The following is a 26,653-nucleotide window of genomic DNA, read 5'->3' on the forward strand; positions in this document are numbered from 1 at the left end:
GTCCTTTTCTCGCTGATCTCCCATGTGACCTTGGTGAGGCTTCCCGTGTCTCGCCTGTCACGTGAAGGGACCCAGCCTAGGTGACCTCTGGGGGCAGGTGAGCCCTGCACCTGGGGACGGGCACGGGCTGCTGCCGCTGCCGCGGGCGGCCCCTAGGGGGCGGCAGGGGCCGCCGAGACGCCGGCGCAGCGTGGGAGGTTTGGGAGGACTCGCGAGGGTGGAGGAGGAGGAAAGAGGCGCAGCGGTCGAGTGGGGAGCAAGAAGCGCCCCAGGCCTTCGCTACTGCTACTCCGGCCTCTCCCCCGGTGGGACAGAGCCGCCATGAAGGCCATCATACAGCGCGTCACGCGGGCCAGCGTCACAGGTCAGTGCGGGGCCGCCTCGGGCCCGTGCCCTCCCGGACTCCGGGCCCCATCAAGGTGGGGCGCGTTGGGGCCCCCAGCGCCCCTGTGCCCCTCCCCCAACGGTCCCCTTGTTCAAAGAGGGAGCTTTGCACGCCCCAGTGACACTGTCGCCTCGCCCTGGCCAACCTTGCTTACCCCTGGCCGGCGGCGGCCAAGGCTGGTGGCTGACTCACTGACCAGCATTGGCCCTCTGGCGTGGAGTCCGGCGTGACTCGGCTTGACCCTATGGGCGGACCCGACGCTGGTCTCGGCTTCCTTCTTATCTCGGCTCCTGTCCTACCCTCATCCTGGCCTCTGGCTTTCGAGACCACTTACCCATAGGAATCCTTCCACTTAGAGAGAAACTACCTTCACCTAGAGAAAGACCACCTCCTCGTAGAGAGACCACCCTCACGCAAGGATCCCTCCGCTGAGACCACCCTCACTTAGAGAGACCCCCTCCATCTAGAGAGAAACCATTCCCACCTAGAGAGACCAGCTCATCTAGAGACTACCCTGAACTAGAGACATTCTCTCATAAGAAATTGTTTGCTTGTCTCCTATCCCCCATTAGATTGTGAGCTCCTTGAGGATAGGGAGTGCATTTCCACTTTTCTTTTTATCTCGGGGGATTTTCCCCCAAGGCCTGCCTGGCTTGTAGTAGTTGGCTCTTAAATTCTGGTTGTCTTCTATTCACAAGGTTAGCTTCTCTCTCCATGACAATCTGGGACATTTTTTCCCCACAGAATTATAGCATCTAGCCTAATAGATAACCACCTCCTCCAGATCCTTTTACATCCTCCCTGGAGTGGTCATTCAGCCTTTCCTTCAGTACCCACTGCCTCCTTTTCTTTATGGCAAGAGTATGCCCAGCTCTTTTCCTAATATTGCCTATTTGAAAAATTACTAAAGTGAAGATCACAGAAAATGAGAGTTAGGAATCAGTTAAGGGATTAGAAGAACAAAAGTGTAAAAAGTTTCAGTTCTGAAGCAGTTTACATTAAAAGGAGAGGGAGAGAATATAGGGGGAAGAGACAACATACTTACCCAATTAATAAGTGGTAGTGTTGGGAAGGAGGGATGACTGCATCCGTTTAGAAGGTGATGCTTGAATTGAGTCTTGAAGGAAATCAGGGTTTCCCACAGAGAGAAGTGAAGTGAGTGTGTGTTCCAGGTATTAGGGTCAGCCAGGGCACAAATGCCATCCCTCGTATGTAGAATAATAACTAGGCCACTATGACTGAAATATAATATGTGGAGAAGAGTCATGTGTAAGAACACTGGGAAAGTGTGAAGGGGTTAGATTGAGAAAATATTTAAATACCAAACAAGAGGATTTTATATTTGATCTAGAGCAGAAAAAATATTACTTAGCCCTCTGGAAATTAATTTAAAAAAATTTTAATAACAATTAATAGGAAAGATAATGCACCTGTGGCCCTCACCACTCCCCTGGATCGCTGCAGCACCCACTTTGGGAATCACTGATCTAGAGGTAATAGGAAACTACTGAAGTTTATGGAGAAGGAGGAGGGGAGAATGTGATCACAGCTTTTTTTAGGAAAATCAACTTTGTTGTGTGAATGGATTCATTAAGAATGGGGAAAGATGAGATAGGGAGACACAAAATATCCAGGTGAGAGGTGATGAAAGTCTGAACTAGGATGGTGGCTATATGAGTGTAGAGTAGAGAAATATGGAGGTCAAAACAAGATTTGACAGTTGACTGGATATGTGAGTTGAGGAAGGAATTGAGAAGGATACTGAAGTTGTAAACTTGGGTGACTGGAAGCATGGTAGTGCCCTCCCCAGTAATAGGGGTGTTTTTTGGGGGAGAGGAGGAGAGATCAGTTCTTTTTAAGACACGTTGAAATGCCAGTGGGACTGTGGCCACCCCCACAAAGACTTGTGAAGATGTAAATCTAGAATTGACTGGAAAAATTAAAGAAGACTGAAGTGAGATTTAGAAATTTGGACTAGAGAAAGACAAGTCTATCATATCCTGAGCATACACACAGCTGCAGCAAGATGAAGTGGAATTGACCCTAGTGCTTCCTCTTCACCCTGTTTCCTTAGAACTTACTTTCCAAAAAATGAGTAAAGTCCTTTCCTTTTTATCCTTTCCCTCCTCCACCCCATTTAAAAGTTTGAATTTTGTGTAGAATAATTATTTCAAAAATCTCTCTCCATTATGGGGAAAAATATCTTTGTTATTTGGAACTGGAGCTCTCGAAAGACATTGTGACTATGGATATAAACATTTGAGAATCATCAGCATAGTGATAGATAGTAATTGATCCTATGAGAGCTGATAAAGTCAACAAGTGATAGAGTATAGTGATAAAAGAAGAGGGACAGCCATCGTTGTTTTCATATATCATTTAAAAATACCATTAGTTTTGAAAGCAACCCTAGAATGAATTTGCCTTTAAGACTTATAAACTAAATAAAACATTCCAAAGTGAATAAGAACAAATGGTTTCAATCCAATATGAACTATCAGAATTGATTTCTTCTATCCATTTGAATAGCTCAGATCAAAAAGCAATGGCTTTTGAGCCATTTCCCAATTTGTACTGTTCACAGACCTCACAAAGTATTTGTTAAACCCTAGGTGAGGTTTTGAAATTGTGCCCTTGAGCGTGACTATTCACTGGCAGTTTTGAAATTTTAACTAAAAATGTAATTTCACTTATTAGAGAGGATAATTTTTTGGTATTAGGAATGTTTCATTCATAAAAAAAAGAAACACTAAAAATGTATTTGTTGTGTGTCTAACTTGCATAACCCAGCCTTGAGGCTGATACCTTGGTAGATCATCTATCATTTCATAGTTGGGTACCTTTCTCTAATACTAATTACAACCTTTCCTTGCATTCTCATTTTGTGAAATTCTTTTTCAAATTTATACTACATAACTGCCATCTAATATGTTTAATGTACTGGAAGCGATCCTCACATTTTGTTCCTTAAAAATATGTTTTATTGGTTCACTTAAAAAAAAATGATGCTGCTTCCCAGTGACTCTTATTCCATGGTGGAGTGTATTTTAACACTCTCTCAGTTCAGGTTTGACATAGGGATGAAATGAGGCACTTGTAACTACTTTGTCTTTGTTTAAGCAAAATGAATCCATGTGGCCTGGAGAGAAGGAAGAGGAGTAGGAATTAACCACATTGTGGGGGAACCCTGGTAAAATTAATGCTATCATACTCCTCTACTGAGAACCCCTAGTGTTACAAAGTTTGGTTTAGACACACATAGAAGTAAGATTACATGGAACAGATCAACAGGTTTTGGCCATGTCTGACAATAATATAATGGAATCCCACCCTGAGAAGAATAAATTAATTTTTCTCTCTCCACACAGTTACTCAAACACTTTTAGGAATTAGGTGGTTTTGTGAGATATTTTTTGTGATCCTGTACATTTATTCTTCCCAAGGATAGACTTGAATTTTTCCAAGAAGATTTCTAAGTTTTAATTTAAAAAATATTCTTTTAAAGATTGTTTCAAGGATATTTTGCTTTAAAACTCTTTGAAGATAGTGACTGTCATAGATGTTATATGATCTACAGTACTTTGTTCATACTAGGCACTCACTGCATAGTGTTGATTAATTGTTATATTGAGATACTTTTTCTAACTAGTTTTAGTTCATTTAAACTAGGGTTTTTCTGACATTATACATACATTAATATACATTAATACAATCATTTGTACTCTTGCTTTAGCTTTTTAAATTATATGTTCTTATATTGAGTTAAATTTGTTGTTATATATTTATTGTTATTTTGTTATATTGAGTTATATATATTATATATTGCACACAATTAATATATAATATATAATTATAAATATAATTGTTATATTGAGTTAAATTATATGTTCTTATATTCTTATATTCTGAGTTCTTATATTTTCATTTCTTACAGTTCAATAATGTTTGATTTTATTAAAATAAAAAGCTTAGTTCAGCCATTTCTTACTTGATTAATACCCATGTTGTTTCCATATCTATTGTTTTCCAAGTGATACTGTTATGACTTTTAAGAAATCTATTTATATAGATATATGTATATATACATATGTATAAATACAGATGCATTTTTATGTGTATACATATATTCATGTAACTAGATGTACATAGAAACACATATGCATACATACTCACAGAGGCAGCTATGCAACCCTGTGTTTAGAACACTGGTTCCTGGAATCAAGAAGTCCTGAGTTAAAATTCAGGCTCAGACATTAGGTAAGTGATCCTGGGCAAGTCATATAACTTCTTGTTTGCCTCAGTTTCCGCTCTTGTAAAATGGAGCTAAAAACCTCAGAGTTGTTGTTGGAAAAACATTTGTTCTTAGCATAGTGCCTGGAATGTAGTAGGTACTATTTCTTTCCCCCCCTTTCCTTTTCCCCATATATGTGAGTGTGTACATTTGGAAAAATTCTCATATATATGTAATATGTGTAATTATAAACATGCATTTTTCTTCATTATTGTTATTTATCCTCTTGGGATATAGTGGAAGCCACATTTTAAAAGGGACATTAACAAAGTGGAGCCTATTTGGAGGAGTGAAAGTAGGTTGATGAAGAAACTCGAAGCTCTCTATCCTAAGGAATTGGAGTTGTTTGTCCTGTATGAGAGTTTCATTTAGGCTGTGCTATCAGAACTTCTGGTATATGCTATCTTTTTTCTGAAGAGAACAAAGTTATAACTTGCTTTTATTTAAATCCAATGATACCCTTAAGTTATAGCTCTTATCAGTTTTGGAGTAGAAAAACACAAACTTCAGAAACTTTTTTAGTTGATTTATCTTATGCCCTGATTTTTAATTTAGCATTCTGCCCATACAATATAGCAGTTTCTCCAAATACGAAGTAGGAATGAAAAGTAAATTTCAATTGATTTTTCTTTAACTTACTATTTTGTATTTTTTTTTGCTTATGAAAAATGAACAATTTATGTAAATATATATAAGAGAAAAAAGATTTCCAATTCTAACTCCTCCCAAATAAATTCCCAGGTCCCGCAAGGAACCACTTCTCCTGTGGTTCACAGACTATGCTAATCCTCCCTGATCTAACTAAATTTATACTATTCTAAATAAACTTAACCACTATAACTCTTTTTTTTTTTTTAAACCCTTAACTTCTGTGTATTGGTTCATAGGTGGAAGAGTGGTAAGGGTGGGCAGTGGGGGTCAAGTGACTTGCCCAGGGTCACACAGCTGGGAAGTGTCTGAGGCCAGATTTGAACCTAGGACTTCCCGTCTCTAGGCCTGACTCTCAATCCACTGAGCTACTCAGCTGCTCCCCCCCCCCCCATAACTCTTAACTTTGCCTTTAAGTTACAAAGATAACCAAGGCTAGCTGGTTGAATCTCCACAAGGATCAAGTTAGGACTCTGAGCCTTAACAGACTTAGAGTCCAAACCAAAGACCAGGTTTTGTTTGGTCTTTTCATAGTTTAACCCAGTGGTTCCCAAACTTTTTTGGCCTACCGCCCCCTTTCCAGAAAAAATATTACTTGGCACCCCTGGAAATTAATTTTTAAAAATTTTATTAATTTAATTAATAGGAAAGATAAATGCACCTGTGGCCATCACTGCGCCCCTGGATCACTGCAGCACCCACCAGGGGGCGGTGACGCCCACTTTGGGAATCACTGGGCTAGGCAATCTATAGACAGTAACAGATAAATAAATAGTGTTTCCCAAGTTGGAAAAGAAAACATTCCACTCCTTCAAGTCTTTCACTCAGATAGAGGGAGAGACAGAGAGAGCGAGAGAGCAAGAGAGAGAGAGAGAGAGAGAGAGAGAGGCAGAGAGGCAAAGATGTTACCTTCTCCAGCTTTGAGAGAGAAAGAAGCTGCAGGTGGCTCTGTTGACTGCCAGAAGCCGCCTCCTGGAATGCCACACCCAGCCAGTGAAACTGTCATAGAAATAATGGTTATAACTGCCACCAGTTGAAATTAACACTCTCTCTCAGCTCTATTTGACACTCCAATTCTTCCTCAAGCCAGCTTCTCTACTTCTTATCTTTAAATGAATAAAACAATACTTATTTTTTAATATCCTTATAATACCCATAGTGGTCTAGGAATATGGGAAATAGAAAGTCTTTTTAAACTATTTAAACTGTTTTAAATTATTATAATTGTTCTTTGCAGTCGTAAAATTTAATAGTTGTTTCCTAATTTCACTGTGATTTATCTTTTGCTTTTTGCTTTTTTCCCCCTTAGTTGGAGAGGAGCAGATTAGTTCCATTGGACGGGGCATTTGTGTGTTGCTGGGTATTTCTATGGAAGATACACAGAAAGAACTGGAACACATGTAAGATATGGACTCAATTTAAATTAGTGCTGTCTGAAAGATATTCATTATAACTATACACAGAGCTTCTATAGCTTTGAGTCTCAATCAATTATTGTCTCTGTATTATATAACTAACCCATTTTACAGATGAGGAAACTGATATAATTTGGATTACACAGTAATTTACACAGTAAGTCAGTAGCAAAGGGTAGCGTCCCTGCTCACAGCTCTGTCCTCTTTGACTTCACCCTTTCCAGGGAATTTTGTAATATTCTCTTATCCAAAGCTAACCCTTTCTCTATTTAGACTACATCTATTAGTTTAAGTTGGGAATTTCTTCTCTTATCTAAGGCTTTTGTACAATTTTCTGAAAATAATAAAAATATTTAAATTTAATTTTAAAATTAAGTTATGCCTTTTATACTTTAGGAGGTAGGTGTTTTTTTTGAGATATTTTTGATGCATTTGTGTTTTTATCCTTGAAAATTGACTTAAATTTTTCCAAGATGATTGCTAAATTTTAGTTTAAAAAAATTTAATTTTAAAAATTATTTCAAGAGTATTTAGTTCTTAAGCTATTCAAGGATAAGGGACTGTGTGATAGACATTGTATCTTCTGAAGTACTTGGTACATGGTAGGCACTTGATATGTATATGTTGATTAATTGATATATTGAAATTCTATTTCTAGCCTGTTTTAAGTTAATTTGAATTATGACTTTTCAGGGGATAAAAATGACATTGAATCCTTTCTACCATGGCACATTATAGGGTTTCATTTGACTTATATAAAAAGAGAGTGTATGTCAGTATTAGTTTAGGCCAGAATTTCAAGGAATGGTTTCATGATACCTTTGATCTAACTATAGAATTTATTAATAGCATAGAGTGGATTACTTGATTACAAAAAAAGGGTATAAGAAGGTATATACTCTCTTTCTCACTTTGCACCCTTGGGCCCTACTCTTTTTTATTCACTCAATTAATTAATTCATATTTTCAAATAAATATAAGTTAAATTAAATCATAAATATAAAGAAATAAAATTAAATACATATAAAAATATAATAATATTTTTCCATGGTTACATGATTCATGTTCTTTCTCTCCCCTTCCCCCCCTCTCGGAGCCAACGAGCAATTCCATTGGGTTTTACATGTATCAGTGTTCACAGCCTATTTCCATATTATTACTATTTGCAATTGTGATCATTTAAAGTCAGCATCCCTGATCATATCCCCATTGAACCATGTGATCAATCTTATGTTTTTCTTCTGTGTTTCTACTCCCACAGTTTTTTCTCTGAATGAGGATAGCATTCATTCTTATAAATTCTTCAGGATTGTCCTGGGTCATTGCATTGCTGCTAGTAAAGAAGTCCATTACGTTCGATTGTGTTGGACCCTACCCTTAATCTAGTTCTATAAACAAAATAATCCAGAAAATATTCCCTATTCATGTAGGGGAGTGGAGGAATTATTTTGTAGAATAGATTTTATACTGAGGTAGACAAAGGGAGTAGGCATCTTTTACAAATATAAATGTCTCTTGATTGGTAATATTCCTTTGGTGTCAAAGGCTGCTTGTATGAACTCAGCCATTCTGTTTCTGTCTTTTATTTCTTCTCACCCCTCTTTCCTCATGTTTAAAGGACCAATTAATCAATATCAACATTTTAAAAAAAAGGAAAAAAAGAATACCATAATGTGAGAGAAATTCCTCTTGGACTTGGACTTGTTAGTAAGAATGTCAGACATTCCACTTTCAAGTATAAATACTTAAATATGGTGAGCAGATACAATAAGAAACGAGTGCTATGGTTCTCAATATTTGTTTGACCAACACACTGCACTATTTTCAGTGTTTCTAGGGTGGTTGTGCAATGTGATTAAAATTACTCAAAACATTAGATTAAAATTCAGTTGCGTTTAAAAATAATTATGTCATTTCAGTATTTCTTTGAACTTGGTTATTTATGGGAAAGTTTCTTTTTGTGAAATCAAATAACTAGTAGCAATATATCCCCCAAATCAAAGGATCAGGTGTTATCAAGCTAGTTTATTATTAAGTTGAGAAGAAGGTTCTAATTCTAGTTGTTCTGTTGGAAAAGCTTTTCTAAATGCTTCTTGGTATGGCAGTATTTATTTTCTAAACCCTTACCTTCTGTTTTATAATCAATATTGGCAGAAGAGGAATAAGAGCTTGGCAATGGAGATTAAGTGACTTGCCCAGAGTCACATAGCTAGGAAATAGCTAAGGCAAGATTTGAACCCAGGACCTCCTATCTATCTCTAGACATGGTTCTCAATCCACAAAGCCCCCTAACTGCTTTCTGAATTCAGTTTTAAATAGAATTCCACCTTGATGATTGATATCAGAAGTGTCAGTTTAAATATTCAATTTATCCTATGGTACCTGGAGGCACAATATATTTGAATCTGTGCATTGCACCTAGTAGAAAATGTAATTGGGAATCAAAACATAGGCCAACACTTTGAAACTAATTAAAGTAATATCCACTGATGATCATATTCTTGTTTTTCCTGATGGTCATAAATTTGAGTCAATGATTGTAGCTTTGGTGGCAAAATCCAAAATCTGTCTAGAGTGAAAATGAAAAGCCATTAGGAAATATATATGAATGAGGAGAGAGTAAAGCCATATTTTGAGGTAATCTCTCCACATTTTTTTTTAAAACCCTTACCTTCCTTATTGATTCTAAGGCAGAAGAGCAGTAAGGACTAGGCAATGGGGGTTAAGTGACTTGCCCAGGGTCACACTGTGTTTGAGGTCAGATTTGAACCCAGGACCTCCCATCTCTGGGCCTGACTCTCAAGGCACTAAGCCACCCAGCTGCTCCCTTATTTTTCTTTTTCTCTGTAGTTTGGGACTAGGTTCCATTTAAATCTAATTCATATGTAGTTAAGGAGAAAATTATTTGGTGATAATAACAGTGTTCTAGAAGCAATGTGGTATAGTAAAAGAATGAACTGAATCCGTTCCCCTTTTGCACTGATTACCTATATTTCCATAATTGGGTCTCTTCAATTCTTTGAGTTTAAGGTAACTCACTAATATTTATCTTCCAAATTATAGACAGATTGGATTCAGTCTAATGGGTGAAGGTAAGATAGTCCTAACAATATACCAAGGAATTGTTTTTGTCTTTCTCTGGCTATATGATCTCATTTATATGAATATTTTGTTTACCAGTGAAGATGGCAGCTTATCCATACCTTCTTATCCTGTGTGATTCTTTTCCATATTGTTTTATACATCTTTTTACATAGTATCTCTAATGTGTTGGTGGCTCATTTTCTAACCTCTTTTTCAGTTAGTAGGTACCAGTGTAAGTTTTGCTGTTCATTTGTTATCTCTTAGGTTTTTTTTTTTAAACCCTTAACTTCTGTGTATTGACTCATAGGTGGAAGAGTGGTAAGGGTGGGCATTGGGGGTCAAGTGACTTGCCCAGGGTCACACAGCTGGGAAGTGTCTGAGGCTGGATTTGAACCTAGGACCTCCCATCTCTAGGCCTGACTCTCAATCCACTGAGCTACCCAGCTGCCCCCTGTCCCTTGGTTTTACTGTGTGACTGGCCTCTCCACTAGTTTCAGAAACTTGAGTTGTCTTTTTAAAAAGGAACTTAAAAAATGTAAATATGCCCTTTGTCATTCCCTTTATTAATTTACCTAGGTTGGTGAAATAAGTGAAGATGTTTTTATGAAGTGTTTAAGGAATGTGAAAAGAAGATTGAGATTATTTATTCTTATTGCTGCCATTTTTGAGGAACTTTCTGTAGGACTTGTATTCAAAATATTATTTTGACTTGAAACCTAGTTTAGACTAGTTTAAAGAAATTAAGTTAGGGGACCCATCTTAGCATCCCAAGGACACTTAAGAGTGAAACTAGGATGACAACAAATATTAAAAATTGAATTTTTTTTACTTTTATAAACTTGATAGATATTAACAAAGATGAACATTTTCTTATGAGAAGAACAGAAAAAGTGGATGGTATATGACACTGGGAATCTCGGTTATATACAACTTGCTTTTTCCCCCCCAAGTACATATTAAATTTAGCTCAGCGATTCCAGCACTGCCTTGCTTGTCTTTTTCTCCTCCTGAACTAATTCCTGCTTTCTTCTGTGCATTTAAAAAAATTTCATTGATGCTTTTTTTTTCTATTTTTAGTTTTATTACTGGCATGCCCCTTGTAACTCTCTTTCCTAAGTTCTTCCTTGCAACAAATAAATATAGTCAAGCAAAAAAAAAAAATCCATCCACTGGCTCTGTGTGGAAGTATATGTCTCATTCTCCCCTAGTTCATCTCCATTTTGTCAAGAGGTGAGAAGCATGAGTCATCATCAGTCTTTTGGGGTTGTGTTTGTTTGTCACTTTGATCATAAAGTTTTTCATAGTTATTTTCCTTTGCCTTGTTGTGGTCATCATATAAATTGTTGTCTTCCTTCTGCTTATTTCATTCTGAATAAATTCTTAGAAGTTTTCCCCAAGTTTTTCTGAATCCATCCCTTTCATTTTTTACCTCTTTCATCATGCTATTCTCTCAATCTGTATTCCATAATTTGTTTAGTCAGTTGATGAACACTGTCTTTGTTTCACTTCTTTGTTACCACGAAAAGGAATGCTAGAAATATTTTTGTACATAAAAGTCCCTTGCCTCTTTCTTTGATCTCTTTGGGATATATGCTTATGGTATCACTGAATCCCAGTTTAGTGTTTTTTAAAGTATAGTTCCAAATTACTTTCCAGAATGGTGGGAGCTTTTCCAAGGGTAGATTAGAATGCTCATTCTCCTATAGCCCTTTTAGATACTGTCATTATCCTTTTTAGTCATCTTTTATAATCAGCTGAATCCAAGGTGTGGAACCACTTGCTTTTTAAAAAAAAATTCTTACCTTCTGTCTGAAACAAAACTGAATATTGGTCCAGAGGCAGAAGAATGGTAAGGGTTAGGTAATTAGGGTTAAGTGGTTTGCCCAGGGTCATACAACAAGGAAATACCTGAGGTAAGATTTGACCCCAAGACCTCCTGATTCCAGGCCTGACACTGTATCCTTTGAATTGTTTTAAAGATTTTTAAGAAATTATTTTCATCTTCAGTGACATTGAAACTACCATATTTGGATTCTAATGACATAGTTCTGGATATATGTTTTAGGGGCTACTCTACCAAGATATCCTAATATCTGAAGTATTAAACAAAAAGTCCTGAGTTAATTTTCAACTCTTTGTTGTACCTTTGGTACACTTAAGATAATGGAGACTGACTCAGAAGAGTTAAGAATTAAATGAAAAAAATTCAGGCTGTAAACAAACTTTGTTACCTTTATTTTTTGTTTTGTCATATAACCTCTAAGCTCATGATTTCTTGTATAAAAGAATGGGTATGTAGGCTCTAGAAAAAATGTTTTTGGAACTCAGCAAAAGGCCATGAAAGTCAAGTCCCTATTTCTGTGTAAAATTGTCCAATAAATCTGCCAAATTGGCCATGGAGGTGGATCAGTTTTATAATCTTTCTCTTTGTCTTTGTCCCCCTCAGTCAATTACAGTATTCAGAGATCTCAAAGTATAGTGCTGGACACAGAGTATTCATTCATTCCCTAATAATCACCACTCACCACCCTAGGGTCCCTGGGGAGAAAGGAAAACTGGTGAAACATTATTAATATACCTCTTTGGTACAAAAAGGGAAAACTGAGAAGCTACTGTAAATGGCAAGTTTGTTGAAGACACATTGCGATTTAAGGAGGAGAATAAGTTAGAATGCTATTGAGAAATTCCTTAGTTTAAAAAATTATCCTAAATGCCATCCTGAAAGACCTATATTTAAAATTTTTTATTATTTATTCGTATCTTTTGTTTTTATATTAAAATAATTTTTGGATATATTTATCTTTCCTACAGTGAATCTCTACTTGTAATAGAAATACATTTAGGCAAAACTAATCAATGAAATAATTGTATCTGACAGCATATGCAATATTCTACACTCAATGGCCTGCCCTTCTCCAGTGAAAGGAGGAAGCTGCATTTCCTAAAGCTCATCTATCCTATCAATACAAATGTTCTTCCAGTGGAGTTGTATAGCTCTGAGTGATGCAGTACTATAGTTGAGGAAAATTAATAATGAAAAACACCTAAGTAGTAGTGGAATAGTATATAAAAAAGCTACAACATACCACAAATGAGGAATTTTACTGAAATTATATAAAGGATGTCATCAGAGCAGAATCACCTATGTGAAATCCAAAATCATTGATAAGAATTTGGCTCAGTCATCTACACGGGAAAAACCAAGTGGATGAAAAATGCCAGCTCTTTAGACTTCATCATACAGTTGGATGGATAACCTATAGAGTGTCTTATGACTAGGACAGACACTTGAAAAACATGTTTGGAAAAAATTGATGGTCTTATATGGCAAGGGGCAACCAATGGGCATTTTGTACTTACCCTCCATTGGTATGCACATAATGCAAAGAAAATGTGAAGAATGCCCTTAGCATTTTAGGTGGTATACATGTGAATTTATGGAAGAATACAGATGAGAATCACCCAGAATAGGTAGACATTAGTGAGTTGACATCTGCATTGTTTGATTGTCCTCACATATAACTTCCATTTCCCTTTTCCTCTGTGACTAGGATGTACTTCCTCATCTCTGCTTATTGGATCCTCCCAAGTCTCAACTCATCACATCTTTTTCTATGTGAAGCATTTCCTTATTTCCCCTCCGCCCCCATTTCCTAGGATGTTCTCTTTCAGAGTTGTATTATATTTATTTTGTATATATTCTCTGTATACTTATTAGTGTATCCCTTAGTTGAATGTGAGCTCTTTTAGATCAAGGACTGTTTAGTTTTTGTGTTCTTATTACTAATACCTGGACCAAGATAGGTGCTTACTAAATCCTTGCTTATTTCATTGGAAGTAATACTCATATCTTTGAAATCACAGATCCTTTGGAATTGTTTTGTGTTATTTAAAATGTAAGTTTGTGTAGGTTAATTAGGATTGCCAATTTATTTTTAATCTTTGAGCTAGATTTAAAAAATTAAGGATTAATTGTATAAAAACTATATAAATCCTATACAAGAAAGTGTGGCAATACAGGGACTGATGATGAGATAGCACAAATAGGAGATCTAGTAATAAGAAGAGGTAAGAGAAAATCTTGTTGATGATTTTACACAGGTTGTTTGTAGAAATAGGCTAGAGAAATTGACTGGGTTTCCCTTTTATGCAAAGCAATTTGAAACACTGAGAGGTAGGAACTCCTTAACAGTAATGTTTAAATGCAAACTTGTAAAGCAAGTAAGATGTCTTTTGTACTTTTGGCACTCAAAGACTCCTTTTTTATGGATCATCATCCTTTTGGCATATACTGCTTCAAATCTCCTGTTTTTCCCACTTCTTTGGAAATCATTTTTTGGGAGGAATAAGGTTCGAATGATTTTTGCTTACTAGATGCTTCTTAAGTGATATTAGCAAACTAGATTGGAGGTGAGAAAGTGATGCTGTACATAAATTAAATAAACTAGGTAGGGATCAGGGTAGGGTAGGCTTAGTTATTGTTGGCTATGGTATAAATGCTAATAACAATTTTGGGGAAGCTTTTATTTTGATTTTAAAAAATAAATTTATTGCTTTAATATATGATTGTATATTCGTGGCAGTTTCTTCCACTCAAAGAAGGTAATGATATCCTTAGTGATCTCAGTTGGTGAATGTACACATTTGATTTTTCTCACTTGCATTCTATACCAATTCACAAATTATTTCCCTTATTTCATAGGAACATATTGCTAGTCCTACAATGGACTTAGAGATCATCTAATCCAGGTCTCTTGTTTTACAGCTGTGAAAACCTAATAGTATACAGGTGTGTTTTGAGAGGGGGAGTTGCTTATAGTTCTATAGTTAGCTTTCACTGCTATTATGTTTTTCTTTACAGGGTTCGAAAGATTTTAAACCTGAGAGTATTTGAAGATGAGAGTGGAAAACACTGGTCAAAAAGCGTGATGGACAAACAGTATGAAGTGTTGTGTGTTAGCCAGTTTACTCTTCAATGTATTCTGAAAGGGAACAAACCAGACTATCATATGGCCATGCCTACCGAGCAAGCGGAAACTTTCTACAAGAATTTCCTTGAGCAACTTAGAAAGGCTTATAAACCAGAGCTCATTAAAGGTATGTTGTACCTATAGAATAAGAAGGGAAAAAAATGAATGAAAGGTTACTATGGGAATTATAGAAATTTTGGTGGAAGATGATTTAGATTTGCTTATTACTTCAAAAAAACTAACAACATCTTAGAAATAATACATTTTTCTTCCTGGCAATTTCAGTTTTTTTTTTTTCTGATTATTTCTTAACTCTGATACTGTTATTGTTCATGTTGCAGTTTGAGCTTTTTATTTGTATTGTTTGCTATCTGTCTAACTTTGCTCTTTCATATAGTCTTTTAGTCATTTAAAATATTAGGGGAAGTCATTGGGTCATAGGAGAATTTGTATCTTTATCTGTTTGTTGTAGAATTACCCCTTTCTATTACTGTCTTACTGAAGTAGAACATTTCTGTCATATAAAGAAGACTGCCCTTCTTTTCTTTCTCAAATAATCCTCTCAAGTTTTAAGATGTTGTGGTTAATTTTTTTAAACCCTTACTTTCTGTCTTGATTCTAAAGTAGAAGAGTGGTAAGGGCTAGGCAATGGGGATTAAGTGACTTGCCCAGGGTCACACAGCTAGGAAGTATGTATCTGAGGCTAGATTTGAACCCAGGACCTCCTATCTTTGGACCTGGCTTTTAATCCACTGAGCCATCTAGCTGCCCCCTTAGTTATGTTTTTGATAGTTCTTAGAAATTAAAATAAATAAAAATAAAAAACAAATAAATGAATTTACCAAAACAGAAAATGAGTCATTTGAGAAAACTACAGAGATAGCCAAAAAAGTACTTAAGAGGAATGGAAAGAGATAAAATATGCAAAGAAGAAGAAAAAGCCAAAGATATCTTGAGATATCCCCAAATGGATAAATAATACTTAAAGAATTTAAGCAAAAAATAACCTCAGCAATAAAACTACAAGAGCATATAAAAGAGCTCTTAAAATTTAAAAATCCCAGAATTGTGTAGGAATGGGCTGCAGAAGTCATGCAGACCAATTTTATTTGACACATACATAGTTGCCTCCCAGTCGAGAAGTCTCTTGGAGGGAATTCACAATTGCCCTTGACAGCCCATTCTACTTTCTCATGGCCATATCTGATAGGAAAATTTATTTACATGAAGCTGAAGTAATCCCTCTCTGAAATATCTAGTCATTGCGCCTAATTCTGCCCTTTGGAGCCATGTGGAACAAGACATTGTCCTTCCAAATTTAGTCTGTCAAATGCATGACAACAACTAACATGGTGACCTTCTATGGCTGTAAAATGAAGAAAAGTTTTTTTTTCCAAAGATTTCTTTCCTGATATTTATGAACTTTCCCCTTCAGTTTTTCCAGATGTGTTCATACCTTGCTGTGTCCATCATAACATACTCGGCTTTCAAACACATAAATATTTTTACTGTAGTGCTGGGAAATCTTGCCCTACAAGTAGGAAGCAGCAGGACAGAGTAGAAAAAAACACTGGTTTTGGGCCTAATCCTGCGTCTACCTTGTACTACCTATTTAACCATGGGCTAGTCAACTGAGTTATATTGGTACTCAGTTTTCTCATTTGGGATCATAATAGTGAAGCACCTGGCACATAGTAAATGCTTTGGAAAAGTTAGCTCTAGAGTTTTGCTCTCTAGGTCTTCTCTTCTCCAGGCTTCATATCCAGTGCCTTTATCTGGTTGCTATATTGGGACCCTTCATCATTTTGCCTTCATGATCTGACCTTTTCCATTTTTTTTACATCATCCCTCTATACACATAATGGTCCAGCTATATTGGTCTGATTGCAGTTGTTCAAATAAGCCATTCCATCTTCACAAGATCTTTTCATTGGCTGTCTCTCATGTCTGGGATGCTCTACTCCCTCACTTCTGCTGCTTGGCTTTTCTGGCATCCTTTAAGAGTCAGTTCAAAACCCACCTTCTGCAGGAAGACTTTCTTTGTCTTCTTAGCCACTATGCCTTCTCTTTTCAGATGACTGTCATGTATTCTATCTCTATCTTGTTTGTTCATAGTAATTATTTGCATAATATTGCCTCCATTAAATTGTGAGCTTCTTAAGCCTGTATATCTGGGTTGGTTTTTTTGCTTTTATATCCCCAGCACTTAACACAGTGCCTGGCAACAGAGTAAGCACTTAAATTTAGCTGTTTATTGACAAAATGAGGCATGGTAAATTATATTTTAAAATTCTGGTTCCATATTTTCTTGTTAATACTAATAGATAAATATGTAATCAATAAATATCTTTGAAGAGATATAAGCAACAAAAACAACTTCACTGGTTTTAATGAGATATTTCATGCTTCCTTCTATTTTTTCATTCTTTTGGTTTTGCTTTATTCTTGCTCTCTCATTAGCTTCTACTTAGCCAATTCTAGTCTTTAAAGATTGATTTTCAGCTATGATCTCTTGATTTTCCTTTTTGGTTTGGTCTATCTTGTGTTTCATGGCTTCCAGCAGGTCAATTCTGGTCTCCAATTTTCTTATTACTTCATTTGATTTCTATGTGGGCTATTTTGTTTTTGTATTACTTTCTTTTCTTTTTCCTACTTTTCTTCCCATTTTTCTTCGGTCTTTCTTACGTGGTTCTTGAACTCCTCAAGAGCTTGTGACCAATTTCCGTTTTTTTTTTTTTTGTTTTTTTGGAAATTTTGGATGTGTTTGCTTGTTTGTCACTCTCTGCTATTGCTTCTGTATTTTGCCCTTTTTCTCCATAGATATTATCCAGGGTTAAAATCTTTTTCTGCTGCTGCTTATTCCTTTTGCTACTAGTGGATTGGAGTTCTTGCATGTTGGTGGACATTGCTTTCTTAGCTTCTGTCTTGCAGGACTTTGTCCTGTTAGTATCTTCCCTTTCCAGTCAGAAACCTTAGTGAGGAGGGTAGGCAGTTCTTTGTGTCACATGCTTTAAAGTGTTTTGCCCTGAGGCTATTCCTCTAGTCCTGCTGCCTCTGCTGAGGCCAGCCCTGTCTCCACCCATTCTCAGCACTCTGCTGCCCAGGCTCCATGCTTCTTAGCCTCGGGTCCGAAGTCTTGCTGCTAAGGCCTTGCACTGCCTTCAGGGGTAAGTCTTTGGTGCCAACCCTGGAGAATTTAGAGATGTCTCAGCCTGTGCTCTGAATCTGGCTCAGTAGGTGGTGTGGGGGAGGGCTGGCACTTTGATAAGTGTAATTTTAGCCTCTTATAGCATGGAAATCCCCAAACACTATCTACCTCCAAGACTGTATCCAGTGGGAGAGCCCCTTTACTTGTCCGATTTTGATTTCTGTCTTTTTGAGAAGTTCTGCAATGATTGGATTCAGAAAGCACCCATTACTCTACCACCATCTTAGCTCCCAGTCAACTTCACTGTTTTTAGAAGTAGCTATAATAGAAGAACTTTGAAAAGAGTTACTAGAAGCAATTAAGGTTATCAAGCTGTCCTAAACAAAGTTAATAATTGGATTCTTCTCCAAAATATTTTTGAAAAAAAGTCTGTTGTCTAGTACATTGATAGAATATTTCCTCATGGTAAAGGCTTTTATTTATTTTCTTTTTTGTCTCTTTAAAAAACAGTTACTTTCAATTCTCTCCAGCTGCCTCTCAAGATTGTTATTTTCATCACTAGTTGACCTAAACCAGTGATAAAGGATGTTTCTATTTACTGAACCTCCGTACCTGTTTCTGGAGGAGAAAAATTGGTTAACTAGGAACCTGGGGCAAAGATGATTGGGAATGAGGAAAGAATGTAGTAGTATTGATAATAGCACAGAGGTGGGTCAAGTTTCATACAGTTGGGAGCAGCTCATCCTTCCTTTGCAAAGTCATGAGCTGGTGGAAGAACATAAGGTGATAGACACAGGGATTGTGGTTTCTCAGTCTCTGTAGGAAGAAAATACATCCTCCAGATGCCTGGAATAAAATCTAGGCTACTTCACTCTAGGTGTTGTTCTGAGAATTATTGAAGTCATGGGCAGGGGAATTAGGATAGACATTCAGGGTGTAAAAAGGGAGAGGGTTTTTGGGAATGGGATTGAATTGGACCAGTGTCAGTAGGTTGACTGTGGGCTAACAGACCCACTCCTGGAAGAGCCTGGCCTGAGTTAACAAACACAGACCACTAAGACAGTAAATAAAAATTGATTTAATTAAAAAGGGAAAGGTTAGAAGGAGTTTGGGTAACCCTAATGCTTATGTCTCTAACTCAAACCCCTTATCTAAAGTTGTTCCCTCACAGGAAGTCTTCAAAGTAATTTCCTACACTAAACCTAGCCTCTCTGACCTAATAATAATATTTATTTCTTCTGTGAGAACTATAATTGATAAACAATAGCCTTGAGTAACAGTGAAAAATAACTTTTTTTTTTTTGCAAGTTTGTATCCAGCAAAGTTCTTTTTCTTGAATACCTTCTTATTTCTTATACTGGAAAAAAACAACCTTTTTCCTTGAGTTAGAATATGGTCAGCATTTAGATCATAAAGCAATAGAAAATTGGGAAAGTAGGTAATGCAGATTTTAGGTACGGGTAAAGAAATCATTTTCTATTATAGCATGGAGCCACATTTAGACTCTAAGCAAATTTCTTTTCTTTCTTAAAACCCATACCTTCCGTCTTGGAGTCAGTACTGTATATTAGCTCCAAGGCAGAAGAGTGGTAAGGGTAGGCAATGGGGGTCAAATGACTTGCCCTGGGTCACATAGCTGGGAAGTGTCTGAGGCCAGATTTGAACCTAGGACCTCCCGTCTCTAGGCCTGATTCTCAATCCACTGATCTACCCAGCTGCCCCCTCTAAGCAAATTTTAAAACAACTTGCTTTGTGTTATATGAGGAAGTTGAAATGGCACTAAATGAAATCAAGATGTGAAGAGCAGGTAGACTAGACCAAATATATAAAGCTAGGTTAGATGTGACACTGAGCATTGAACAATCAGATTTCAAGATATCTGAAATAGTGGAAATAATATAAAAAGATGTGTAAAAAATCTTGGATTTTATTATCACCAAAAAAAAAAGGTGATTGAAAGAATATTGAGAGGTTAGAATAGCAAGAAGTATAGCTAAGCTCACTCCCCACATCTCCTCTACAAAGATCTAGAAAAGCCACAAGAATAAATCCTAATCAGGAAATCTGAAAAAAAAAATCAAAATGACTCACATTTTTAGACTAAATGAGTATAGGAGGAAGGTCTGCAGATACTGAGTTTGGGGTCCGATCTGGGGTGTGCTGTATAGAACATTCCAAAGTGCAGGAACTGAAAGGGGACCCCAAGGCTGTGTGTACACTAAGGTGAGTAGAGGTCTCACACCCGTACAAGATCCCAACCTTGTGTAGAATGTGGGAATATTTATCAATTGGCAATTCTGTCATTTAATACTTTTTCTAGGTCACAGATTCAATATGAGGATTGAGAACAGACTTGAGTCCAAGAGTGGCATTCTAGGGCAAGGAATTTATGGTAATGAATCTTAGGTAGTAACTACTGAATGAAGAACAAATTCAGAAGTATCAGTAGCTGTGTGGCTCTGACTTTAGGAGTGGAGCAGATTTTTATTTCTAGCCATTAGCCTAGTTTGAAGCCTACAGAGGAATACCAGGGCAGAAATCCTAGAAGAGAACCTGTGGAACTTTTCAGCTGGCCGATAATGACTGAATTTTCTGAAACTCTAAGCAGGGGCAAACTCACAAGCCTGTTGATCTGATCTATTAAAATCAGACAATAAATTTATTAAAAAATTTATAAAATAAAATTGTATAAATGAAATGGGAATTGTAGAGAAAAATATTGGAAAGGGCTCAGAGGAGTAAAACCTTGCCTAAGCAACAAACTCCCTGAAAATTATAATGGATAAAATGGAAGCCAGTAACTCCATGAGACAATACTCGGCTTTCAAACACATAAATATTTTTACTGTAGTGCTGGGAAATCTTGCCCTACAAATAGGAAGCAGCATTACATGTAATAACAAGTTTCCACATGAGTTTTCCCAAGTTATATGATAGAACTTACCTCCCTCCCTTCCCTTCTCCTAGTGCTGGCAGACGATTTGATCTCTGTTATACATGCATTATCATGTAAAACATTTCCATATTCATTTTTTGTGAGTTATAAAACCAAAACCCCCAAACATAAAACCATAATAAACAAGTGAAAAATATGATATCAGACATTTATAGCTGTGTGACTTGGCAAAATCACTTAGCCTCTTAGGCTCTCTTTGTCTCAGTTTCCTTACCAGTGAAATGAGAATTATAAAAGCACCTATTTTCCAGTAGTGTTGTGAATATCAAATGAGGTAATAGTTTAAAAAAATTTCTTTTTTCCCTGAAATATATGCAAAAACAATAAAAAACCCAAAACTTTCAGTTCCATATTTTCCTCCTTCTCACTCTCCCTTCTACCCCTCCCCTCTCCTTGAGACAATAAGCAATCTGATATAGATTTTACATGTGCAATCATGTAAAATATTTTTCCATATTAGTAATTTTGTGGAAGAGATCATTGAGGTATTTGTTCCATATCACTTCTGATCTCTGGGTTGAATTTACAAAGTTCCTATTTATATACCCCTTTCCTGTGGCTCCTCCTTTCACAAAACTGATAAGGGTTTATGATCTTCAAAAATTTAGTGAGTCTAGCAAAATCTTTTATAGGCAATGAGGCTTCCCAAATAATAAAGTTAACTTTGATGAGTAGAGCATATCTAGAAGGGAACTCTGCCTTCCAGATGAAAGTTCCTGATGAGTAATAAATAGCTCAAAGTTATAAAATTATAGCATTCTGATTACAAGAGGAATTAACTTCCAGCAAATGCATTATACTCTAGATACCATGTCTCAAATTAACACAGTTCTTATACAGTGGTTTCCCAAAATGACAGTTCAAAAAATTACAAACATATTAGCATAAGTGATATCATGGATTTAAAACACAGGCCATCTCAAAACTTATTGCCAGTCAAATGACATTAATCCAGTTGAATGCATTTCTCAATTATCTTTTGGAAAAAATAATTTCATTTTTTTAGGCATTCTTTACTGTATGCATTCAGAGATTAGTATAAGAGCAATTATCCATTTGATTAGAAAAGTGGCTAGTAGCATTACTAGTCAGGATATAGATCAACCATGTTGTAAATAAAATTTTTTTCAATTAATTTATCACAACCCAGTATTAAATTTTTTCAATGTCAAAGTTATTTAGTATGTGGGATGAAATAGAAGACCACCCACCCAAATTATAATTACAAACTTGGAGTCAGAGAGTGAATAGTAAAAGAAGCAGTCTTTATTCTTACTCATGAGTAAGGGAACACGCCCTAATAGTGATGCCCATTGCATGGATGCAGATATAAGCATTTTATAGATTTATATATATAAAAATATATTTATTGCATCCATTATAGATGCAAGACCCCTCCTCCCCTTTCTGTCTGATATTCCATGATCTAGTAGTTGCAAAAAGTCTAGTCAATTAGAAAATGACAGGTTACACAGCAGAAGCCCCTTCACTGCATGGACTTCATCACAAGTTTTAACAGGTTGGGGAGGGAAGTTATGAAGAGGTAACTATGTCCTCAGGAGCTGCTCTTTTTGGCTCCCAAAGGTCAGGGGAGATAAAGAGGTAGGATAGTCTAATGGTTTGCTTCCTTGAGTTAAGTGGCCTCTCAACTCACTAGGCCTGTGGCAATAACAGAAAGTCCTTGAGGTCTCCACCCTGAGAAGAACAAATTAATTCTTTTCTTTTTAGTATGTCCTTCATCTCCCAAAATCTTAGTGTGACTTAATTTTGAAAGAAAGAGATTGCGCTTATAATTCTTATTTTTGCTATCTATAAGCATTTTACCTTAGTATAAAACTTTAAATATTTTTTCCATTAAGATTTTACTTATTGAGGGTCAAATATCACAATTATTCTAATAGGAAAAAGTTTTACTTCAAATGAGACTACATTATAATTTTGTTTAGTACAAACTCAATCAAATCAAATCTAGATTTACAGTTATAAATGGTACTTGGAAATATCTTAAATTTTTAAGGACTTTTCACTACCAGCATTTCAAATGATAGACTACTTACTTTCACTAAATCTAATGCTAAAGATTAAAATGACAGTCCTGAAATTTTATGTTTTGATCACAACATTTTTGTACTCTTTATTATTCATAGCTAACATCAATTAATCCAGTTGTTTAGCACTATTTAAATACTATTCTTAGAGGATCTTACAAACTCTCTTATGTTTATCTCCAATCTTTAGAACTAACAATTTTATGTTTTGAGGTACAGCCTTGGCTCTTTTGGTACATGGAAATTGTAAACATAATCTCTTTTAACATTATAACAAAATAATAAATGCATGTTCCCCACATAAAGATTAGAATATACATATTTGTTGGTCCTTCAAGGATGGAATTTTATGATGTTTCACTCTAATAATTCCATGTTGCAAATCTTTTTCTGTATTCTCTGCTAGGTAAATACAGTTTCAAATTAGGCTACAGCTATTTTTCTATAGCAACAAGACTATCTAAACTACCAAAATAAAACTTAGAGATCATGAGAATTCTAAAATCAAATTCTAACAGGGATTTCTTCTGATAGTATTCACAAATTTGCAGGCATAGAAAGCTTCTCATTCTTTTATCTCAGTGAGATTGAAAATCTTTTCAGACTTTGTTGTTGTTTTTTTTGGTAGGTGCTCATTTTAGTCTTGTAAACTCCCAAATTGTACCTTCTTATGTTCTGATTCAACATCTCATATCCTATACCAAAAAAAGTTCCAAAGCTGAAAGGAAATTTGTTTACCTTGCATTTCCATAAATTATGAAGATGGTTTAGGATATGAGACATTGGTCTAGAGCAGTGATGGGCAAACTTTTTAAAGAGGGGGCAGAAGGAAAGGAAATGCTCATCTGTCAGTCTGTTTCTAAGGCAACTTTTTTGAAGTTTCATTGTATTGTATCCTACTCACTGTTTTCCTCAGATTAGGAATGGGGCCAGATAGAACATTTCAGGGGTCCCGCATCTGGGCCTTGGGCCATAGTTTGCCCATCACTGGTCTAGAGCTAATTTCTGCTGGACTGTTTTATAGTTTTCCCAGCAAATTTTGATGAGGCCTTATCTCAATGTGTGTATTGTGTGTTTATTGAACATTGTGCTACTGTGCTCCTTTTGCTTTTATATGTCATATTCCTAATCTATTCTATTCAATCCACATTTCTACTTTTAACCAATATCAAATAGTTTTAAGGTTTACTACTTGTAGTATAATTTGAGATATGTTACTGCTAGATTGGCTCTATAAACAAATTAAATGGTTTTCAATTCCTTTTTATTTTCTTGAATTGTTGACTTTAGCATAGTAAACATAAAGTTTGGTTTATCTTGGCTCAAATATGAGAATAGGTATATTCTATATATGATATATTATTTTCTTTTTATATCCAAGTCTGATCCTTGGTGAAATTTTCAAATTTGTTTATGCTTAATAAACATTTGAATTTTACATGGTTTATATTTTCTGTAGTAATCAAAGCTCAGTCAACATATTTGTTTATATTCAAAAGTAATCTGGACAGAAAGACACTTGACCCCCGTTATCTACCCTTACCACTCTTCTGCCTTGGAGCCAATACACAGTATTGACTCCAAGACGGAAGGTAAGGGTTAAAAAAAAAAAAAAGAATAGTATTTAAATAGTGCTAAAGACCTGGATTAGTTGATGTTAGCTATGAATAGTAAAGATTACAAAAAAGACTTTTGAAAGATATTTTCTTAGGGTCAACTTAGTGGCTCAGTGCATAGAGTCTCAAGCCTAGAGTTGAGAGAACCTGGATTCAAATTTGATCTTAGACACTTCCTAGCTTTGTGACCTTGGGTAAGTCATTTAACCCTGTTTGCCTGGCTCTTTCCCTTCTGGCTTAGAGTTGTTACTGAGACAGAAAGTGTAAGGGTATAAAAAATAAAGATATTTTATAAATACGTGGAGAGCATTTTCAAAATAAATTATGGATAGCAGGAAAGTTAGAAGTGGAAGCTGTGTTGTTCATTTGTGTCTAACTCTTCATGACCCCGTTGGGATTTTCTTGGTAAAGACACTGTAGTGGTGAGATGAAGAAACTGAGGCAGATAGGGTTAAATGATTTGCCCAGGATTACCCAGCTAGTAAGTATCTGAGGCCAGATTTGAACTCAGGAAGATGAGTCTTCTTGCCTTGAGGCCCAGTGCTCTACACATGTTATGTTGACTTTCTTGCCTCTTGCAAATAGAATGGTTTTCAATTCTAGAAGCAGATAAAAATATGTTTAATGGAGTTGAAATGAATAAAGAAATAGTAAAAACATTTCTAACTGTCCTGGTAATTAGTTTAAAGTGCCAGTCCTTGACAAACTTTTAAGCCAGAAATGATACCATTCCATCTTCTTTGGTATATTGCTTCTTTTATCATCCCTACCTTTACTTATCTTCAATCTTTCCTTGTCTAGTATTTTCCTACAAACATGTTCATACTTCTCTGTCCTCAAAATTTCATACTTGATTGATTAGCCACTGCTGCTAACTATTGTTTTATATCTCTCTTCCCTTTTATGATTAAATTCCTCGAGAAGGCTTTTTGCCTCTACTTTTCTCTCATTTTCTTTTTAATTCTTTGTAGTTTGGCTTCCAGCCTTATTGTTCAACTGAAACTTCCCTCTCCAAAATTACTAAGAAACTTTTAAATATCAAATTATGACCTTTTATGTCTCGAGATCTATTTATCATCTCCAATAATCTGATAAGGACAGCTTAGTTGATAAGGAAATAACAGGACATGGGAGACGATCTTTTAGCTCATGCTTCCAGCTCTGTCTCTAGGAGCATGGAGTTTATTATATATATTTCAAGACTCATTTCACACAAAAGAACCCCCCTGAAACTTCGCAGATGCACAGAAGTTACAAATTATGTCATATCAAAGCTCGAAAAAATCTCATTTGACTTCAGAATAGAACAAGGCCAAGGCTAAATTTTGGCTGGCCCATTATTGAAAGTTAAGTCTGGGAATACTTTTTCAGGGACGAATAGCCCCCACTGGAGGAGGTTTTGTCTAAATTTTGTGCATTATTGACCTTGAAGTGTCTAGAAACAGATTGCTTAATTTCTGTCTTTAGGCCTGGAGAGAGATTGTTAAGCTCTTAACTGTGGGTTTGCTAGGAACTTAAAGCTTTTCAATAAGGCCACAATACTTTTCAACAAGAAATTACAAGGATCACAAAAGGGGGTCAAAAGAGGAGTCTCAGATTTTTATCTCTTCTCTTGTTGGCTTCCCACATTTATGACTCTTCAAATTTATTGACCTCTCTACTGTATACATCATTTTTGATCATTCTCTTTTCCTTGATACTCTGTTTTTTCTAGATTTTTGGGATAGTGCTTTTTTCCTGGTTCTTTCTCTACTCATCTGAAAGCTTCTCTGCTGATCTTCTGTCTTGTATCTATCTCTTGATTCCTTATTGAGTATCTACTGGATTTCTAATTGACCTCTTGAAGTCAGTATGTCCCAAGCTGAACTCATTATCTTTTTCTTCAAATCCTCCCTAATTCCTAACTTCCATATTAGTTGAGGTTAGTCACCCAGGCTGAACCCTCCACTTTCTCTCATCCCCATATACAATAGATTGCCAGCTTTTATTTATTTTACATTTATAAAATCTTCCTCAAATGTCCCTTTCTCTTTACAGATACCACTACTACTTTGGTATTAGCAAAGGCCCTTTTTATTTACACCTAGACTAT

At 36.1% G+C, this 26,653-nt stretch overlaps 1 protein-coding gene across 2 annotated transcripts in view; it reads left to right on the forward strand.

Moving 5' to 3' along the window:
* The first annotated feature begins 203 nt into the window (after positions 1-203).
* The window catches only part of DTD1 (D-aminoacyl-tRNA deacylase 1), a 239,203-nt gene continuing 212,753 nt past the window's right edge, over positions 204-26,653 (forward strand). For both annotated transcript variants that reach the window (XM_044663427.1, XR_006505441.1), the window contains exons 1-3: positions 204-364; positions 6,634-6,724; positions 14,685-14,920. In XM_044663427.1, coding sequence (XP_044519362.1) covers positions 322-364; positions 6,634-6,724; positions 14,685-14,920 — 370 coding nt within the window. In that variant the 5' untranslated portion in view covers positions 204-321. The remainder of the gene's footprint in view (positions 365-6,633; positions 6,725-14,684; positions 14,921-26,653) is intronic.

This window comes from Gracilinanus agilis, chromosome 2 (assembly GCF_016433145.1).
Source record: "Gracilinanus agilis isolate LMUSP501 chromosome 2, AgileGrace, whole genome shotgun sequence".
NCBI classification, from domain to species: domain Eukaryota; kingdom Metazoa; phylum Chordata; class Mammalia; order Didelphimorphia; family Didelphidae; genus Gracilinanus; species Gracilinanus agilis.